General features: G+C 47.3%; 1 protein-coding gene across 5 annotated transcripts in view; it reads right to left on the reverse strand.

The window, feature by feature from the left end:
• The window catches only part of LOC115114767 (ski-like protein), a 50,503-nt gene extending 41,966 nt beyond the window's left edge, over positions 1–8,537 (reverse strand). For 2 of the 5 annotated variants that reach the window (XM_065013742.1, XM_065013740.1), the window contains exons 1-2: positions 8,299–8,536; positions 4,228–5,588 (exon numbers count right to left, since the gene is read on the reverse strand). In XM_065013742.1, coding sequence (XP_064869814.1) covers positions 4,228–5,394 — 1,167 coding nt within the window. In that variant the 5' untranslated portion in view covers positions 5,395–5,588; positions 8,299–8,536. Of the gene's footprint in view, positions 1–4,227; positions 5,589–6,644; positions 6,981–7,482; positions 7,692–8,298 lie in introns of those variants that run through there. The other 3 variants (XM_065013741.1, XM_029643258.2, XM_029643259.2) reach the window with 3 other exon arrangements.
• Between the last annotated feature and the right edge of the window lie 13,145 nt (positions 8,538–21,682).

A 21,682-nucleotide genomic window follows, 5' to 3' on the forward strand; every position in this document is an offset into this window, starting at 1 on the left:
CAGCTGACATTTCCCAAGCCTAACCGTAGCCAATGCCTGGCCTGGTTCACCAACTACTTCGCAGACAGAGTTCAGTGTGTCAAATCGGATGGCTTGTTCTCCGGACCTCTGGCAGTCTCTGGGGGAGCCACAGGGTTCAACTCTTGGGCCAAATCTTTTCTCTGTATGTATGTATGCATGTGTATATATATATAGATATATATATCAATGACTTCGCTCTTGCTGCTGGTGATTCTCTGATCTACCTCTACGCAGACAACACCATTCTGTATACTTCTGGCCCTTCTTTCTATGCTCTTAAATGATAGTAAAACTAAATGCATGCTCGTCAACCCACTGGCTCCAGGTCATCTATAAGTCTTTGCTAGGTAAAGCCCCACCATATCTCAGCTCACTGGTCCCCAGAGCAACACCCACCCATAGCACGCGCTCCAGCAGGTATATTTCACTGGTCATCCCCAAAGCCAGCACCTGCTTTGGTGGCCTTTCTTCCAGTTCTCTACTGCCAATGACTGGAACGAATTGCAAAAACCACTGAAGCTGGAGTCTTAGATCTCCCTGTCTAACTTTAAGCATCAGCTGTCAGAGAAACTTACCGATCACTGTACCTGTACACAGCCCATCTGTAAATAGCCCAGCCAACCAACTACCTACCTCATTTGTTTTTGTGCTCATCAGTATTTTCTACTTGCACATCCTCATCTGCACATATATCACTCCAGTGTAAATTGCTAAATTGTAATTAATTTGCCACTATGGGCCTATTTATTGCCTTACCTCCTTACTTCATTTCACACACTGTATACAGGTGAAATTTAAAAAATGTATTATTTAAAAATGTGCAAACGGATATTCAGTGAAAAATAAAAAGTCTGAGATAAATCAATCTATCAAGACGAGTCCCACACTTTCCTTAAGCAGCCCGATGGCGCTGTCCAACTCAAAACGGTGTTGAAATGATCATCTAGTTGACCACACGCGGGTATAGGCTATTGCTTCAAATGTATTACATACGAGTGAGTGGATGACCTTAGTACTTCCAGTAAGCAACAATTTAATACATACCTTCAAAATTGCACTAAACTTACTTTATTCCAATATTTTCTTAATTTCAGTGATATTTATTCCCACAGTAGTTCTTAAAATAGTTCCATTCAGTGATTAAGAAAACAATGCATGCTTAGTGGTGGGCTCTGCGGAGAGACAGAAGTGACATGTCTACAACTGGCAGGAGGATGGTTAACTGGCGCTGCCTAGCAACCATCAAGAGTTGAAGAGGGCAGCGCGTGCCAATTCCGCCTCAGCATTAAGGCCGTTTCATACTAAGCTGTAGGCAGAACTTTACCGAAATGATTACCAGGTCGCTAGGCAGGGGGGTGGCTTTGATACCGGCAATACCTTTCAGATAGAAAAGGTGGAGGTCAAGTTGACGAAAAAACAGTTGTATGAAAGAGAGGAGTCTCTCAGACAAACACATCGGACCAAGCCAAAGTGCGAGGGGGGAGGGAAGGAGGGAGGGAGGAATGTGGTTTGGGCGCTAGACTAGACACCAGACGGTATTTCCGGCACACACACACACACAAATTGAAACATATGGGAGAGGCTGGGCCCCTCTCCCTCCCCCTCTTTCTGCCAGACAAACACAGCAGACAGGGAGTGCCAAATGACTGTACAGCAAGCAGTGTTGTCACACCTGCACAGCACACACACTAGAAATACACAGACACTATAAAAACACTTGGGAGTCCATAGTCTCTTGTTTAACCCATAACCTGCCAGGCTGCATTGAATTCAAAGCAGCCTACCTCGAAAACACCAGTTAAAGTCAGGGTCATCTAACTAGTCAACTCTCCCTTAGTGAGCCATCATTAAAACGGCAAGGCAAAAAAACTAAGCCTACGTCCCAAACTAGACCATATTCCCTTTATATAGTACATCATGTGTTTTACCAGAGCCCTATAAAGTAATGCGCTATATAGAAAAAAAGGGTACTATTTGTGACATACCCTAATAGTCCAGTTTGATTAAGTCGAGAGGTCCTGTCATTTAACATTTAACATTTAAGTCATTTAGCAGACGCTCTTATCCAGAGCGACTTACAATCAGAGCGATGAACCAATCAGAGGAGAAACCATCTAGAGCTTTGTTTTCAGCTGGAGTCAGCCATTTCTATGGGTCCTGTTGGCCATTTCTATGGGTCCTGTTGGCCATTTCTATGGGTCCTGTTGGCCATTTCTATGGGTCCTGCTGCTCTGCTCTCTCCCACTGTCCCTTTTAATAAATTTTTGTTATACAACGACAAAGAAAAACTTTTTTTTTTTTTTATGTTTTAAAACTCTGCTCTGTAGAATCCTGTTTGGTTCTGGTCTTCTGTGAACAGCACTGGTGGTGATGGTAATGCAACTTGGGCATTCGTATGGGCTTGGGTTGCCGGTTACTGCACACTCCAGTTCAGTGGTACGAATAAAGATCATAGGCGGTTTCCCCAGACAGATAGTCAGCCTAGTCCTGGACTAAGGCATTCAATTAAGATTCTCCACTTAAATTGTATTTTAAAACCATCAACAAATTGAATGACAAAAATTACTTTGGAATGCTTAAAAAGGTCATTTAAATAGTTGAGGGATGAACTTAATGAATCTAAACTGTCCCCCCCATCTTGCCCAGAGGTCAGAGTGAGCGAGGGAGAGTCCACTAGTCCAGTCAGTGCTCTTGCCTATTGATGGTTCTAGTGACCTCCAGCTGACCCGAAGGACAAATGATGCTCTTCCCCTGTGTGACACACACACACACACACACACACTGCAGTGACCCAGAGCGGGAGAGACCAGCTGGTCAGCAGTTAGCCTGTCCAACCCCACTCTGATCTACTACACCATCTTGACTTACCCCCACATTAGTGAGTTGCCAGCGTTTCCATGTAGATGTCAGCGCTAGTGTTGCTGTGTTTCCATGTAGATGTCAGCGCTAGTGTTGCTGTGTTTCCATGTAGATGTCAGCGCTAGTGTTGCTGTGTTTCCATGTAGATGTCAGCGCTAGTGTTGCTGTGTTTCCATGTAGATGTCAGCGCTAGTGTTGCTGTGTTTCCATGTAGATGTCAGCGCTAGTGTTGTTGTGTTTCCATGTAGATGTCAGCGCTAGTGTTGTTGTGTTTCCATGTAGATGTCAGCGCTAGTGTTGTTGTGTTTCCATGTAGATGTCAGCGCTAGTGTTGTTGTGTTTCCATGTAGATGTCAGCGCTAGTGTTGTGTTTCCATGTAGATGTCAGCGCTAGTGTTTCTGTGTTTCCATGTAGATGTCAGCGCTAGTGTTGTTGTGTTTCCATGTAGATGTCAGCGCTAGTGTTGTGTTTCCATGTAGATGTCAGCGCTAGTGTTTCTGTGTTTCCATGTAGATGTCAGCGCTAGTGTTGTTGTGTTTCCATGTAGATGTCAGCGCTAGTGTTGCTGTGTTTCCATGTAGATGTCAGCGCTAGTGTTGTTGTGTTTCCATGTAGATGTCAGCGCTAGTGTTGTTGTGTTTCCATGTAGATGTCAGCGCTAGTGTTGTTGTGTTTCCATGTAGATGTCAGCGCTGGTGTTGCTGTGTTTCCACCAGGAATGTGACACTAAAGGCTTGGGGCGAGCACAATCAACAGCAGCACATGCTACATATGTGTGTTTGACCAATAAAATTAGACAGTTGCTTTGTGAGAAAGTGCTCAAGTTAAGTTAGTCCTTGTTATGTAAATTTACATTTGTCATTTAGCAGACACTCTTATCCAAAGCGATTTACAGGAGCAATTAGGGTTACGTGCCCTGCTCAAGAGCACAGACCGATTTTTCACCTAATCTGCTCTGAGATTTCAAACCAGCGACCTTTCAGTTACTGTCCCAACACTCTTAACCGCTAGGCTACCTGCCATGCCAGCTGAAACGTACCCAGGGCCTGAGTTCGGCCGAGGGTCAGAGCAGATCCACCAGAGCCATGGCCCAGTGAGACACGGGTGCTAGTCCGCATACATGGAAACAAAAGTCTGAGTATTTTGGGTAAAACACAATAGGGTAAAACACCATAGGGTAAAACACCAAAGAAATCTCACCATACGGGCAGCGGGAAGAATGTCACCTGTCCCCCTATGTATCGTCTTACACACAGCAAGGGCTGGTTTCTCTAGACTCAACCAATGACAGTGCAACCACAAACATATCTGTTCAGAAACACAATAAGAAGTCATTCGTTACTTACTTTGTCGCTGGTTCGGTTGTAGTGGAACTTGTCCTTCATGTCCTCTAACAGCTGTTTGAGCTGCGGCTCCTCCGCCGTTCCCAGGTACTTCCTCCCCAGCTGCAGGTAGCACGGCCACTTGGCCGAGTCAAAGCCCCAGTGACAGGTCCTCTTGTCCGGCGACTTGTGAGAGTGCATCACAAACTTCTGCGGAGAGAAGAGCAGCTGGCACTCCACGCACTGAATACAGGGCGACTCGGGCTTGGCGTAGAATTGGGGAACGAACAGACCCTGGCATTTCCCGAGACACTGGTGCTCCACCTGGAAGCTGGCCTCCGTCTCCTTGAGGAGCTCCTGGCCGGGTAGCTTGGTGATGGGTTCGGAGGGGAGGACAGCCCCCGGGCGGAGGAGGGCATTGCAGAGGCGTTGGGCGTCAGTTAAGGTGATGAGGCCGCAGGACGGAGCATTGAAGGGTAAAATACCCAGCACCTTGAGTATGTGGAGCTGTTCCCCGTCGCAGCGTGAGCAGTACACATAGAGCTCGTCGCACACGGAATTGATCTGCTGCAAGGAGAAGTGGCGGAGAACCGAGTTGAGTACCTGGGGGAGGCAGAGGCGTTTCTCCCCGCCGACGGCAAAGCACGAGATGGATTCTCCCTCGAGAAGGGAGTGGCTGAGTTCTGTGGAGCTGTCACTGGGCACCAGCAGGGGTATACCTCCCAGCACAGGAGGGGAGGGTAGAGGTGCCATGCCAGGGTAGGAACCAGGGCCGGGGGAGGAGGATGCTTCGTGGCCAGAACGGGCTGAGAAGGCTGCTGGGCCCCCCAGAGAGCGCGCGCTGCTGAGAGTAAAGGCTGCCAGCGTGTGTTTCAGCCCGGGGCTCAGGTCTAAAGCTTTCGCTCCACATACCTGGAACTCCCCCCTACTGTCCATCTCTATTGATCTAGTCATGCCTGGATCCACCTCCCGGTCCTGGGTCTGCTCTTCCCCAGCCTCCCTCTTTACCTTGGGGGTCCAGGGCAGGGGGGGCAGAGGGTCCAGGTTTCGGCGTTTCAGGTTCATCTCAGCCATCAGCCTCTTCTTAATGGGCACGTCTTCTATTCTCTCACGGTACAGCTGCTTCATGTTGCCCTTGAACGAGGTCAGGTCTTTGAATGGGGTTTTCAGACTCGTCTGAGTACTGGCCATGTCAGAGTTAGAGCTACGGATCAGTCTTTCCACTACCCCCTTCACTTGGATCTATTAGTCCCCCGTTGAGTAGTATATGTGGGTTTTGTTAGTATCTTTTCAAATGTTCCAGATCTTCTGGTGTTCAGAAAGGTACATGGTGGAGACTGCAGTGTTTCTGTTCAGATTGTTGTGTCTAAGTCTCTGTCTGCTTCCTGTAGGGGATGGGAAAGGTTCAGGCGTTAACACAAACCAAGAGAGGAAACGAGGGGGGGACTATACCCCCCCCGCCTCGTCGGTAAAGCTCTAACTATATTAAAATGTATTCCATGTGTAAAAGGAATTGTTAAAGACTCCAGCCACGCAAGTCATAGACAGTGCAACAAAAAAAGGGTCAATGCAGATAGGCTCTCGGACTAACTCTCGACTCATCACATGCGCTGCTGCTACGGTTTATCTATCCTGTTGTTGCCTTGTCACTTTACCCCTACCTAGATGTACATATCTACCTCAATTACCTTGTACCCTGCACATCGACTGGGTGCTGTTACCCCGTGTTTATAGCCAAGTTCCTCTACTCGTGGTGTATTTAATTAATAAGCGTTTTACTTTTCTATTATTTTTATCTCTGCATTGTTGGGAAAGGACCCGTAAGTAAGCGTTTTACTGTTAGACTACACCTGTTGTTGTTTACAAAGCATGTAACTAATAACATTTTATTTGATAGAATTACACTCATTTTAACCGATTATTAAATTAAAATGTTTGGGAGGGGTTGCTAAAATAATTATGTATATATTTAAGGTGTATTTTCCGGGGGGGGCTATCCTGCTTGAGTGGCTCAAAGGTCCCATTGGGGGCCAAAAGGCAATTAGCATACCCATACCTCACCACCCAAACATCTCACCATTCAGCCCTTTTCATTGAACCCTATGGGGCAATTGACATACTGTGTTTTCACCCAAAGGCAGTAAAATCACCATACCATTTCCAACAGAAAGTTTTGTCCAGTTAAACCAACCAGTATATAGCTAGTCTCTCTGGCCCTCTCTAGGTCACAAAAAAAGTTCACACCTGGTGCAGCCTAGTAACACATTTTCCCTGTTAAATTACTCAGCCATTTAAATACTTTTTACATTTTTTTTAATGAAAAACTCCGTTTTTGCCATAGCCCTCATTTACAGGCTTTTTATTGCGATTTAAACATGAGCTTGTTCAAGGTGTCAGACTAGAGGACTGTTGCCATCAACTGGGTAACTGAAAATACATACCGAAAATTCTGGGGCGGGGCTTAGCGAAGGCTCAATTGTTACGTTCCTGAAACGCAGAGTGATAGTCAATGGATGTTGAACATGGTATTTTCCCCACACCGCAGAATCTAACTGCATTTAAAGCGCATAACTCCGACTATAATAAAACGGTGTATACCTTAAAACGACCGTTGTATTAACTGTAAATACAGTGCACTGTGTTAACTACTGTAATCCAACATTAGGAAAATATATCTACAGCATTTCAGTGGAAACCTTCAACATTCGGCGACAACATGACAAGCAGCCTCCCATATAACTAGCTACAATCACATTGAGTGCTTGTGTGACAAATATCATCCATTGAAAAAAAGGGTGACTGTCAAAGACAAACATATAGGGCAAAAATATATAAATACTGCATTTAGGCAGTCGGATGTCTTTAACCGCGCATAGTCAGTAGCCGTGTGCGGACGACAGTACAGCATTCTACCAGCAGCACCACTGACTGACATCCATGCAGTAACTACAGTGTACAGATCTTTCCACCAAAGGAAGCAACTATCCGGGTACAAAACGCGGGACTGCAGAAGAGGTGGTCGTAGTTATTGTTAAAAATCCAATTCCCATAATTAAATGCAATAATACCGAATGCTTCACCAATGCAATGGAGAACAGGTTCACGCGTTGACTTCCAACCCAAACGGATGTTTCCACGCAACACAAATAATATTGTTGTTTAGTTATTTTTTTTAACAGGGTTGTTCATATTCATATTTAAAAGACGTCAATTTTCTCCTTAAAAATATATAAAAAATCAAATAAATAAAATGGACGTTGAGAGCCGAGGGTCCCTTACCCCGTTTTTTCTCCTTCGTAGCTAACAAGGACAACGCGCACAGCTCCATTCATATTCATTTCCTCTCCAAACTCCCTTTCTCTCCCTCTATTACCCCTCGTCTACAAACTCTACTTCCCCTCCTCTGGCTCGCCACGGTCATGGTACTGGTATGCAGACAGCACTGATAATGACATTCACTGGCCAGGCTGCTGTCTAACACCCGACCTACAATTAATTACAAACTAACGTTAACGTCCTTAGCTATAGCTGAACAACATTCCGGATTTAGTTAACGTTAGCGACACATTTAGCCAACACGTCTGAATACAACAAAAAACAAATATACTAGCAATGTAAAGCCAAGGCTGTGGTGTATTTTACACCAACGAAACACGACAAAATAAGTATTTAGGAATATAAAACTGATACAATAGCGAATACTGTGGGTTAATTAAATGTTGGGAGGGGGGGGTAATTATGGCAACATATGAGGACTGCGTAAGAGAAAACACCAAAGCCAATTCGATAAGCGAAAATCAATCTTAATTAGAGTTAACTTAAACGACAAAAATATATATTGAAGCCAGTTGGGCAAACGGGGACTGGAGTTAGCTTAGCATGGCCCCTGACAACACACCCAACCGCAACGCTGTGTGAAGCCAAAGCCAGCTAGCCGAGGCTAACCTTTACTAGCGACCGCTTTGGTTAAAGCCTCAAATCATGGCTCCATTTCGGGGGAAAAAACGTCAAAATAAACAAAAATGAAAACGTGATAAATTACATATTTACATCAAGCGAATAACAACGTACAGAAACCAGTTTTAAAAGACTTGCCTGAATGAGGTCGTTTCGGCTTCTCTTCATTCGGTTCTACCGACCATCAACAAGCTACGGCTAGAAACCGCTACGGCTAGGAGACATACAACGTCACAACACTACCTAACGATGATGAGACGTCACCCAGACTCGAATTGGGCATTTCACGGAAACTGTGCGGGGGTGTCTGTCTGCCTGTCTGTCTGTCTCGCAGTCTGTCTGTCTGGCAGTCTGGCTTGGTTTATGTAGCACATCTGCAGTACTAAGTGAGTGACTGAGAGAGAGGGAGAAATGGAGAGAGAGAGAGAAAGAGAAAGAGAGAGAGAGAGAGCCTCACCGACCATATAAACCCAGCCATATAACGATTTGTTTGGATTCCCATTCGTTCTGTTCTTGATGTCCTTGAGTCTAGTATATTTAGGTTACATATTAACTAAGGTTTATACTCTGTAAATGGCACACTATTAAGTATATGTTCTATTTAAAACAATTATCTTATTATTAAATTATTGAAAACAATTATCAACATACACAGGCATATCTATACTATACCATATTTGATTTAAAATATATCTATTTGGTTCATATTGTTTTGGTTTATTTGTTATGTTTTAACACTTTGTTGATCTTTTTCCCAGTAACATCATGTCCTGGGGTGACATTAGTTTGGCAGCTGATCACACCAAACACAATGAATTTGGGCTTTCACTCAAGTTTGTAAACATACAAAAGAAACATAGGAAAGGTTGTTTGAGGATAAGAGATAAAATACAACACATCAAATCCATTTACCAAGCTGAGATCATTTTGTGACTTTTTAGGAAATTATGTTTTTTAAATTTAATTTTACCTTTATTTAACCAGGCAAGTCAGTTAAGAACAAATTCTTATTTTCAATGACGGCCTAGTGGGTTAACTGCCTGTTCAGGGGCAGAACGACATATTTGTACCTTGTCAGCTCAGGGGTTTGAACTTGCAACCTTCCGGTTTCAAGTCCAATGCTTTAACCACTAGGCTACCCTGCCACCCCAAAAGTATGTTTACCTGCAATGTCAATAAGTTAGACATGGCGCCAGTTAAAAGTCATAGCTGTGTGATTCACTAGCTGGTGCCTGTGATGAGAGAGAGGCGTAAAAGAGGTGGATTGCTCACTGTGTTAATGAATGTGGAGTTTGGCTGAAATGTGTGACTTGTCTGGATTGATTGGACTCAGAGACGTCAGGCCCACTGAAACTGAGAGGGCAGAACACAGCGCCCTTATTTTTTAATACATTTGTACATGAAATATATACAATATATTTGACACACAATTCATAATTAATACAAAAAATATATATATAATAGATATGGGGAATCATCAGTGCCCCCTCAAAAAAAACATAGTAGGGCTGATTGTGGTCTCTGCTCTGACAGTTGATAATTAGAGATGTGTCCCAAATGGCAACCTATTTCCGGCCAACAGAGTCCACTATTTTGACCAGAGCCCTATGGGCCCTGGTCAAAAGTAGGGCCCTGGTCAAACGTAGTGCACTATATAATCAAATAACAAATAACAAATATAGTTCCATTTAGGATGCACCTATTAATGATTTACGCCTGTGACCAGGTTGCTGCTGGCTGGGGCTTCCTCAGACTCTGTCCTGTATCATGGATGAGTTATTGGCTTTCTTTTAATATGATGTGTGGAAAGGGAAGGGCTGCGGTGCTATGATCTATCTACTGTCCACACACTGACTACTACACCACTACCATGTTTAAAGCCCTACCCCCTCCCTGAGAATCAGAAGGGCTGCGGTGCTATGGTCTATCTACTGTCCACACACTGACTACTACCATGTTTAAAGCCCTACCCCCTCCCTGAGAATCAGAAGGGCTGCGGTGCTATGGTCTATCTACTGTCCACACACTGACTACTACCATGTTTAAAGCCCTACCCCCTCCCTGAGAATCAGAAGGGCTAGGGCAGTTTTCCTATAGGCTATATGTAAATGTGTAATATTTCATATTAGACTCACATTATATACACTAGGCCAGGGGTGGGCAAACCTTTTGCTCAAGGGCCAGACCGAGATTTTAAAATTTAATGGAGGGCTGCACATTTTGTTTTGGTATGATTTGTTTGTCAAAATCTATTTGCGGGCCAGAAAAATTGCAGTTATTTTGAAATATGTTTATTTTTACCCAAATTAATCATCACCCCTCTCAAAATATATTTTTAGTGTATATTTTAGTGTATATTTTTTGTATTTTACTCAAACCTCCCATTGAATCTGGCCCATAGGCCCCAGTTTGCCAAACCCTGCACTAGGCAATCCCTCTCTTCATTCGAGAGATCGGCAGTACAAATAGAAAATGGACTCCGCAGTAGGGGGAAACAACGCCACTGGCCACCCCACCATAGTTATTGTTTTTGTTGTAGAGCTGAGGAGCAGGAAAAATACAATTGCAGTACATATTGTGCTCTTCTAGCGCGGGTGAGAGGATGTCTGTGGGGGGCAGTGTTGGTTGTTTACAGTAACATCTTTGTTGTTGTAATATTGTGAGCCTTAAAGGAGTTGCCAACAATGGAATGTTCTGGTTTTCGGGCATACAGATATTTTCAACCTAACTTCCTTTCCTGCTGAAAACCGGATATGGGAACTCCTCTAAGGCGTTTCTGTTACGCCTGACACGTTAGGTTATAATATTGTAAAAAGGACGTGGCTGTTTTACCATTAATGATTCCAGTTTCAATATAAGTACAGTGCCTTGCAAAAGTATTCATCCCCCTTGGCATTTTCCCTATATTGTTGCATTACAACCTGTAATTTAAATAGATTTTTATTTGGATTTCATGTATTAGACATACACAAAATAGTCCAAATTGGTGAAGTGAAATGAAAAAAAGAACTTATTTCAAATTATTATTATATATATTTTTCAACGGGAAAGTGGTGCGTGCATATGTATTCACCCCATTTGCTATGGAGTCCCTAAATACGATCTGGTGCCAATTACCTTCAGAAGTCACATAATTAGTTAAATAAAGTCCACCTGTGTGCAATCTAAGTGTCACATGATCTCAGTATATATACACCTATTCTGAAAGGCCTTAGAGTCTGCAACACCACTAAGCAAGCGGCACCATGAAGACCAAAGAGCTCGCCAAACAGGTCAGGGACAATGTTTTGGAGAAGTACAGATCAGAGTTGGGTTATAAAAAAAATATCTGAAACTTTGAACATCCCACAGAGCACCATTAAATGCATTATTAAAAAATGGAAAGAATATGGCACCACAACAAACCTGCCAAGAGAGGGCCGCCTACCAAAACTCACAGAGCAGGCAAGGAGGGCATTAATCAAAGAGGTAACAAAGGGACCAAATATAACCATCAAATCAAATGTATTTATATAGCCCTTCGTACATCAGCTGATATCTCAAAGTGCTGTACAGAAACCCAGCCTAAAACCCCAAACAGCAAGCAATGCAGGTGTAGAAGCACCGTGGCTAGGAAAAACTCCCTAGAAAGGCCAAAACATAGGAAGAAACCTAGAGAGGAACACGGCTATGTGGGGTGGCTAGTCCTCTTCTGGCTGTGCCGGGTGGAAATTATAACAGAACATGGCCAAGATGTTCATAAATGACCAGCATGGTCAAATAATAATAATCACAGGCAGAACAGTTGAAACTGGAGTAGCAGCACAGCCAGGTGGACTGGGCACAGCAAGGAGTCATCATGTCAGGTAGTCCTGAGGCATGGTCCTTGGGCTCAGGTCCTCCGAGAGAGAGAAAGAAAGAGAGAATTAGAGAGAGCATACTTAAATTCACACAGGACACCAGATAGGACAGGAGAAGTACTCCACATATAACAAACTGACCCTAGCCCCACGACACATAAACTACTGCAGCATAAATACTGGAGGCTGAGACTGGAGGGGCCAGGAGACACTGTGGCCCCATCCGATGACACCCCAGGACAGGGCCAAACAGGAAGGATATAACCCCACCCACTTTGCCAAAGCACAGCCCCCACACCACTACACCATGGGTAGGCAGACATTCCATAAAAATGTAGCTCTATAGGAGAAAGCCCTGCCTCCAGCTGTTTGCTTAGAAATTCTAGGGACAATTAGGAGGCCTGCGTCTTGTGACCGTAGCGTACGTGTAGGTATGTACGGCAGGACCAAATCAGAGAGATAGCTCCACAGCAGAGATTGGAGTATCTATCAATAAGACCACTTTAAGCCGTATACTCCACAGAGCTGGGTTTTACGAAAGAGGGGCCAGAAAAAAAGGCATTGCCTAAAGAAAAAAATAAACAAACACATTTGCTGTTCGCCATAAGGCATGTGGGAGACTCCCCAAACATATGGAAGAAGGTACTCTGGTCAGATGAGACTAAAATTGAGCTTTTTGGCCATCAAGGAAAATGCTATGTCTGGCGCTTCAAAATGGTAGGCATGTTGTGTAAATCAAATGATACAACCCCCCCCCCCCAAAAAAAATCAATTTTAATTCCAGGTTGTAAGGCAACAAAATAGGAAAAATGCCAAAGGGGGGGTGAATACTTTCGCAAGCCACTGTAGGAAAGTATACAAATATTTTGAAGATAAATACACAACGCAGAGACAGAGTATGAGAGGTCAAAAGGACAAGAAGTAAATTGAATTAACGATCAATGGAAATAGTTTTTTTTTCTGTAATAGGGAATTATTGATCAATGGGTCAGAGACATGGGAGGAACTTGTCTATACAGTGAGCCTGAAACAGGATACTTGTTATTTGGCCATTGGCCCAGTTGTACTGCAAGGACTTCTAATTGGTTCAACCACAGGCTAGGGCTAGGTTATAAAACTAGATCCTGTCCTTTTGTTCTGGGGAGATAATCACAGGAGAGAACCACAGGAGAGATCCACTGGAGAGAACCACAGGAGAGATCCACTGGAGAGAACCACAGGAGAGATCCACTGGAGAGATCCACTGGAGAGAACCACAGGAGAGATCCACTGGAGAGAACCACTGGAGAGAACAACAGGAGAGAACCACTGAGGACAAGGGAGAATGACCATCTACCTCCCTGTATGATTTGTCCTCTTTGAATAAACCCATTTTCCTCCCCCAGATTTCCTTTGGGGTTTGTGTTATTGAAGAATTACATCAACTGCTACCAAAAGGAAATGTCAAAAGTTTAGTCTAAGGCAGATAGAGCTACTTACAACATAATTTAAGGTCTTTGATTGTTTAAAGATGACATTCATTTAAACCTCAATTTGTTTTATGGTCAGTTATAAAAACATTTACATTTTCATATGATATTTTTGTCCTAGCAATTAAAGATCTCTCTGTGATTTGTCCATGTCCTCACATATTTTCTCCCAAATTAAACCCAACTGCCCCCTCCAGCTGAGAGAGGATGCATCCCAAATGGCACCCTATTCCCTACATAGTGCACTACTTTTCACCAAAGCCCTTTTGGGCCCCTATTCGGAATAGGGTGCCATTTGGGATGATCCCTGAGCCTTGTCATGTAACTGTTAATCAGACGGTGGCTGTACACTGAGAGGCTTATCGAGCTGCCTGGGAGAGAGAGGACACGTCATGCTCCCTCACTGTCTGTCTGACGGTCTGACTCACACTCCGATGTCACAGCCTAATGTGCGTGTGTGTGCAAGTACGTTTCTTTTGTGTGTCTGTGTGTGAGCGGCATGATAAAGGTTTGATAAACGACCCCGGCCAGCACCTCCAGGCTGGCTCTCACACGACAGCGGGGTCAGCAGATGTATTGTGAGAGCATGAAGCCGTAGCTGTGTAACAGTGTACATTCTGTCTGAAACACAAATGGCACACTAGTTCCTTCATAGTGCATACATTTTGATCCAAAGTCCCATGGGCCCAGCCTGGTCAACATTCTACCACATTATACAGTATAAGGATCCATTTGGGACACACTCTCTCCTCCTATCCAGCCGCAGAGCACAAGAGACATTGATTCCCTGTAATAACATCTGCTGTGATAAAACATGTATCTCATACGTACAATAAAATAGCCAATGCTGATTGTTCATTAGGTCCTAATAAACACAGAGCTGTTGGCTGAGGTGGTAGAGTATGGGCTCTGGGCAAAAGTAGTGCACTATATAGTGAAAAGGGTGCCATTTGGGACACACAGTTGTTGTGGCATGGTCAGAGGACTGGGAAAGGAAAATAATTACTAGCTAGCACATTGATGAACCTCTCTGTTAGCCTGGGCTCTGTCTCAACTCCTATTGAGCCTCCTAAGTGCACCCTGGGGGAATAAGACGTAACAACACATTCTATCGCCATCTCTTCTTTTAGTCTATTAAAACCCTTTTATTTATTAAAAGCCACACTTCATTAGAATATTGCAGGAAGAGGTCTAGGCATATAACAAGATACGTCTGGAATAGTAGTAAATAAACAGTTTAATTCATATTAAATGCATTTAAATCCATATTGTGGGAAATGTTCAATACTTTCACAAATATTTTGTGCCTTTGTTTTATTGATTTACTTCAAAAGGGGAATTATATTTATTCCACTCGGGCCGCAAAACCAGCATTACACATAGAATGAAATCTATTCACATATTTTACAGGATATATTCTGGGTAGAATATGGATAAATCCTCTGTGTCTTCAGGGAAGCCATCCAGACACTCTATATGACACCCATGACCTGATCCTTATTCTATTGCTGCCCAGCTGTCATTACACACATTCTCTATGTACCAATCAAATCAAATCACTAGACTAGACTCTATGATCAATCATAAATTAATGAACCCCATGTCACCACATTTGACCCCCAGTCCGTCTCCACCTCTGACCCCCAGCCCCTGTCTCCAGCTCTGACCCCCAGTCCCTGTCTCCAGCTCTGACCCCAGTCCCTGTCTCCACCTCTGACCGCCAGTCCCTGTCACCACCCCAGTCCCTGACCCACCTCTGACCCCCAGTCCCTGTCTCCACCTCTGACCCCCAGTCCCTGTCTCCACCTCTGACCCCCCTGTCACCACCTCTGACCCCCAGTCCCTGTCTCTCCACCTCTCCCTGACCCTGACCCCAGTCCCTGTCTCCACCTCTCCCCAGTCCCTGACCACCTCCCCCCAGTCCCTGTCTCCACCTCTGAGTCCCTGTCTCAGTCCCCCCAGTCCCTGTCTCCACCTCTGACCCCCAGTCCCTGTCTCCACCTCTGACCCCAGTCCCTGTCTCCACCACCCCAGTCCCTGACCCCTGACCCCCAGTCCCTGTCTCCACCTCTGACCCCAGTCCCTGTCTCCACCTCTGACCCCAGTCCCTGTCTCCACCTCTGACCCCAGTCCCTGTCTCCACCTCTGACCCCAGTCCCTCTCCACCTCTGTCTCCACCTCCCTGACCCCCAGTCCCTGTCTCCACCTCTGACCCCAGTCCCTGTCTCCACCTCTGACCCCCAGTCCCTGTCTCCACCTCTGACCCCAGTCCCTGTCTCCACCTCTGACCCCAGTCCCTGTCTCCACCTCTGACCCCCAGTCCCTGTCTCCACCTCTGACCCCCAGTCCCTGTCACCACCTCTGACCCCCAGTCCCTGTCACCACCTCTGACCCCCAGTCCCTGTCTCCACCTCTGACCCCAGTCCCTGTCTCCACCTCTGACCCCCAGTCCCTGTCTCCACCTCTGACCCCAGTCCCTGTCTCCACCTCTGACCCCAGTCCCTGTCTCCACCTCTGACCCCCAGTCCCTGTCTCCACCTCTGACCCCAGTCCCTGTCTCCACCTCTGACCCCAGTCCCTGTCTCCACCTCTGACCCCAGTCCCTGTCTCCACCTCTGACCCCAGTCCCTGTCTCCACCTCTGACCCCCAGTCCCTGTCTCCACCTCTGATCCCCAGTGTTCTGTGCATGCTTGGTAGTATGTTTCAACTTGATTAGATACGGTAAGAACAGTGATAAATTGAATGACACTGGAGATGCCGTCACTATATCATTACAATGACAGTAGTAAAACTACTACCGAAACCAATCTGTACATAGCAGCTCTCTGAATCTCGCAGCGCTATGTGGTGTGGGGGATGTGACGACAATGACTCATCGTTGATTTATTGACAAAGACCAAGAAGGTTTTTCAATCACACACACACTGATTCAACAGAGTCAGAGTGGTTTAGCTATGATGATAACGTTGCCTCCAAGACTGTGTTTAGTATGTAGTAGAACGTAGCACCTTGAAGTACATAAACAGTGCAGCACAAATCACACCCTATTCCCAATATGTAGTGCACTACTTTTGACCAGAGCCCTATGGTGCACTATATACAGAATAGTGCCATTTGGTACACACATTAGCATGTACTGCAGCACCGAGAAGTACACTACACATTACAGTGTGTGTTTAACGAAATGGGTCGTTGTGTTTTTCCTGCTGAACAGAAACAGTATGAGATAGATTGTTGTATTGCTTAATTAAACCCCCTCTAGGTATGGGGGGGGGGGGGCAGACAAGATAAGAGCAATTAAAGCAGGATGTTTTTCAGATCCTCCACCGTTTTACATCATTAACTATACAGCGGTTGTCCGCTCTGGCTGCCTGTATCCCAAATGGCACCCTACTCCTTACATAGTGCACTACTTTTGACCTGAGCCCTACGGACCCTGGTTAAAAGTGGTGAACTATGTAAGGAATATGGTGACGTTTGTGATACAGCCTCTGTGTTCCAGAGGCTGAGGTGGTGAGGGGTGATGCTGCAGCGTCGCGCCTGAGAAGGCCAGCGTTTTACAAGAACAGGATTGTGGTACGAGACATGTATCCCTTTATGTCCTTCACGGAGGAAGTTTGATTTACAGTACAGTATCGCCTGTGGTTTTACAATATATTTTCCACCCAGGATTTTCAGATTGGGAGACAAGGGGTGTTGATGAAACCGTTGAGATATAATAACGAGACAAAAGGGTAGGAGAGAGAGAGAGAGAAGGGTAGAGGAGAGAGAGAGAAGGGTAGAGGAGAGAGAGAGAAGGGTAGAGGAGAGAGAGAGAGAGAGAAGGGTAGAGGAGAGAGAGAGAGAAGGGTAGAGGAGAAAGAGAGAGAAGGGTAGAGGAGAAAGAGAGAGAAGGGTAGGAGAGAAAGAGAGAGGGGTAGAGGGGAGAGAGAGAGAAGGGTAGAGGAGGGAGAGAGAGAGAGAGAGGAGGGAGAGAGAGAGAAGGGTAGAGGAGGGAGAGAGAGAGAGAGGGTAGAGGAGGAGAGAGAGAGAGAAGGGTAGATGAGGGAGAGAGAGAGAGAAGGGTAGATGAGAGAGAGAGAGAGAGAGAAGGGTAGATGAGAGAGAGAGAAGGGTAGAGGAGAAAGAGAGAGAAGGGTAGAGGAGAAAGAGAGAAGGGTAGAGGAGAAAGAGAGAGAGAGGGTAGAGGAGAAAGAGAGAGAGAGAAGGGTAGAGGAGAAAGAGAGAAAGGGGGGTAGGGAGAAAGAGAGAGGGGTAGGGGAGAAAGAGAGAGGGGTAGGGGAGAAAGAGAGGGGTAGGGGTAGGGGAGAAAGAGAGAAGGGTAGGGGAGAAAGAGAGAGGGGTAGGAGAAAGGGAGAGGGGTAGGAGAAAGAGAGAGGGGTAGGAGAAAGAGAGAGGGGTAGGGGAGAAAGAGAGAAGGGTAGGGGAGAAAGAGAGAAGGGTAGGGGAGAAAGAGAGAGAGAAGGGTAGAGGAGAAAGAGAAGGGTAGAGGAGAGAGAGAGGGGTAGGAGAGAGAGAGAGGGGTAGGAGAGAGAGAGAGGGGTAGAGGAGAGCAGAGGTTCTCCAACTTCCTCAGGGACCCCCAGCCATTCCATTTATTTGATGTATTCCAGATCACACCTGATTCAACTTGTCAACTAATCCTCAAGCCCTTGACTACTTAAATCAGGTAAACTAGTTCAGGGCTAGAACAAAACTATGAAATGTCTGGGTATCCCAGAGGAGGTTTAAGAACCACTGTGTTAGAGGGTTAAGAACGGCAGGTGAACGCAGAGGAGAGAGGAGACCGAGGAGGGCAGAGGAGAGAGAAGAGGAGAGCGGAGAGAAGAGGAGACCGAGGAGAGAGAAGAGGAGACCGAGGAGAGAGAAGAGGAGACCGAGGAGAGAGAAGAGGAGACCGAGGAGAGTGAAGAGGAGACCGAGGGCAAAGGAGAGAGAGAAGAGGAGACCGAGGAGAGAGAAGAGGAGACCGAGGAGAGAGAAGAGGAGACCGAGGAGAGCGAAGAGGAGACCGAGGAGAGAGAAGAGGAGACCGAGGAGAGAGAAGAGGAGACCGAGGAGGGCAGAGGAGAGGAGACCGAGGAGGGCAGAAGAGAAGAGACCGAGGAGAGCGAAGAGGAGACCGAGGAGAGCGAAGAGGAGACCGAGGAGAGAGAAGAGGAGACCGAGGAGAGCGAAGAGGAGACCGAGGAGAGCGAAGAGGAGACCGAGGAGAGTGAAGAGGAGACCGAGGAGAGCGAAGAGGAGACCGAGGAGGGCAGAGGAGAGAGAAGAGGAGACCGAGGAGGGCAGAGGAGAGAGAAGAGGAGACCGAGGAGAGCGAAGAGGAGACCGAAGAGGAGACAGAGGAGAGTGAAGAGGAGACCGAGGAGGGCAGAGGAGAGCGAAGAGGAGACCGAGGAGAGCGAAGAGGAGACCGAGGAGGGCAGAGGAGAGCGAAGAGGAGACCAGGGAGGGCAGAGGAGAGAGAAGAGGGGACCAGGGAGGGCAGAGGAGAGAGAAGAGGAGAGCGGAGAGAAGAGGAGACCGAGGAGAGAGAAGAGGAGACCGAGGAGAGTGAAGAGGAGACCGAGGGCAAAGGAGAGAGAGAAGAGGAGACCGAGGAGGGTAGAGGAGAGAGAAGAGGAGACCGAGGAGAGCGAAGAGGAGACCGAGGACAGAGGAGAGAGAAGAGGAGACCGAGGAGGGCAGAGAAGAGGAGACCGAGGAGAGAGAAGAGGAGACCGAGGAGGGCAGAGAAGAGGAGACCGAGGAGGGCAGAGGAGAGAGAAGAGGAGACCGAGGAGAGCGAAGAGGAGACCGAGGAGGGCAGAGAGAGAAGAGGAGACCGAGGAGGGCAGAAGAGAGAAGAGGAGACCGAGGAGGGCAGAAGAGAGAAGAGGAGACCGAGGAGGGCAGAGAGAGAAGAGGAGACAGAGGAGGGCAGAGGAGAGAGAAGAGGAGACCGAGGAGGGCAGAGGAGAGAGAAGAGGAGACTGAGGAGAGAAGAGGAGACTGAGGAGGGTAGAGGAGAGAGAAGAGGAGACCGAGGAGAGAGAAGAGGAGACCGAGGAGAGAGAAGAGGAGACCGAGGAGAGCGAAGAGGAGACCGAGGAGAGCGAAGAGGAGACCGAGGAGGGCAGAGGAGAGAGAAGAGGAGAGCGAAGAGGAGACCGAGGAGGGCAGAGGAGAGAGAAGAGGAGACTGAGGAGGGTAGAGGAGAGAGAAGAGGAGAGCGAAGAGGAGACTGAGGAGAGCGAAGAGGAGACTGGGGAGAGCGAAGAGGAGACCGAGGAGGGCAGATGAGAGAGAAGAGGAGACCGAGGAGAGCGAAGAGGAGACCGAGGAGGGCAGAGAGAGAAGAGGAGACCGAGGAGGGCAGAGGAGAGAGAAGAGGAGACCGAGGAGACCGAGGAGAGCGAAGAGGAGACCGAGGAGGGCAGAGAGAGAAGAGGAGACCGAGGAGGGCAGAGGAGAGAGAAGAGGAGACTGAGGAGGGTAGAGGAGAGAGAAGAGGAGACCGAGGAGAGAGAAGAGGAGACCGAGGAGGGCAGAGAGAGAAGAGGAGAGCGAAGAGGAGACTGAGGAGAGAGAAGAGGAGAGCGAAGAGGAGACTGAGGAGGGCAGAGAAGAGGAGACTGGGAGAGCGAAGAGGACCGAGACCGAGGAGGGCAGATGAGAGAGAAGAGGAGACCGAGGGTAGAGCGAAGAAGAGGAGACCGAGGAGGAGCAGGAGGGCAGAGAGAGAGAGGAGACCGAGGAGGGCAGAGGAGAGAGAAGAGGAGACCGAGGAGAGCGAAGAGGAGACCGAGGAGGGCAGAGAGAGAAGAGGAGACCGAGGAGGGCAGAGGAGAGAGAAGAGGAGACTGAGGAGGGTAGAGGAGAGAGAAGAGGAGACCGAGGAGGGCAGAGAGAGAGAGAAGAGGAGACCGAGGAGGGCAGAGGAGAGAGAAGAGGAGACTGAGGAGGGTAGAGGAGAGAGAAGAGGAGACCGAGGAGAGAGAAGAGGAGACCGAAGAGAGAGAAGAGGAGACCGAGGAGGGCAGAGGAGAGAGAGACCGAGGAGGGCAGACTGAGGAGGGTAGAGGAGAGAGAAGAGAGAGAGGAGAGAGAAGAGGAGACTGAGGAGAGCAGAGAGAGAAGAGAGACTGGGGAGAGCGAAGAGGAGACTGAGAGGAGGGCAGAGGAGAGAGAAGAGGAGACTGAAGGAGGGTAGGGCAGAGGAGAAGAGAAGAGGAGGGTAGAGGAAGAGGAGACCGAGGAGAGCGAAGGAGACTGGGGAGAGCGAAGAGGAGACCGAGGAGGGCAGAGGAGAGAGAAGAGGAGACCGAGGAGGGCAGAGAAGAGGAGACCAAGACTGAGGAGGGTAGAGGAGAGAGAAGAGGAGACCGAGGAGAGCGAAGAGGAGACTGAGGAGAGCGAAGAGGAGACTGAGGAGAGCGAAGAGGAGACTGAGGAGAGCGAAGAGGAGACCGAGGAGGGCAGAGAAGAGGAGACCAAGGAGGGCAGAGAAGAGGAGACCAAGGAGGGCAGAGAAGAGGAGACCAAGGAGGGCAGAGGAGAGAGAAGAGGAGACCGAGGAGAGAGAAGAGGAGACCGAGGGCAGAGAAGAGAACCAAGGAGGGCAGAGGAGAGAGAGGAGCAGACCGAGGAGAGAGAAGAGGAGACCGAGGAGAGAGAGGGCAGAGGAGAGAGAAGAGGAGACCGAGGAGGGCAGAGAAAAGACAGGACAGCTCTCGTGGCAGTGACCTTTGACCCGAGGTAGCCAAACGTCTGGCAACGTCACATCACATGACTACAGGAGACAAGCTGCTGCTGCAGTGTGAATTTAGACAGGATCTAGAACTCTTAGTGTTTATCCAGCCTAATGAAACTGCTTTGTGATCTACCTCCCAGGTTCATTTAAACATAAAACAGGTATCGGTAAAACAGAGAGACACCTAGTCAGGCAGAAAGAGAGATTGACAGAGACGGACACCTAGTCAGGCAGACAGAGAGATTGACAGAGACGGACACCTAGTCAGGCAGACAGGGAGATTGACAGAGACGGACACCTAGTCAGGCAGACAGAGAGATTGACAGAGACGGACACCTAGTCAGGCAGACAGAGAGATTGACAGAGACGGACACCTAGTCCGGCAGACAGAGAGATTGACAGAGACGGACACCTAGTCCGGCAGACAGAGAGATTGACAGAGACGGACACCTAGTCAGGCAGACAGCGATGGACAGAG

Source organism: Oncorhynchus nerka, linkage group LG9b (genome assembly GCF_034236695.1).
Source record: "Oncorhynchus nerka isolate Pitt River linkage group LG9b, Oner_Uvic_2.0, whole genome shotgun sequence".
Lineage (NCBI taxonomy): Eukaryota > Metazoa > Chordata > Actinopteri > Salmoniformes > Salmonidae > Oncorhynchus > Oncorhynchus nerka.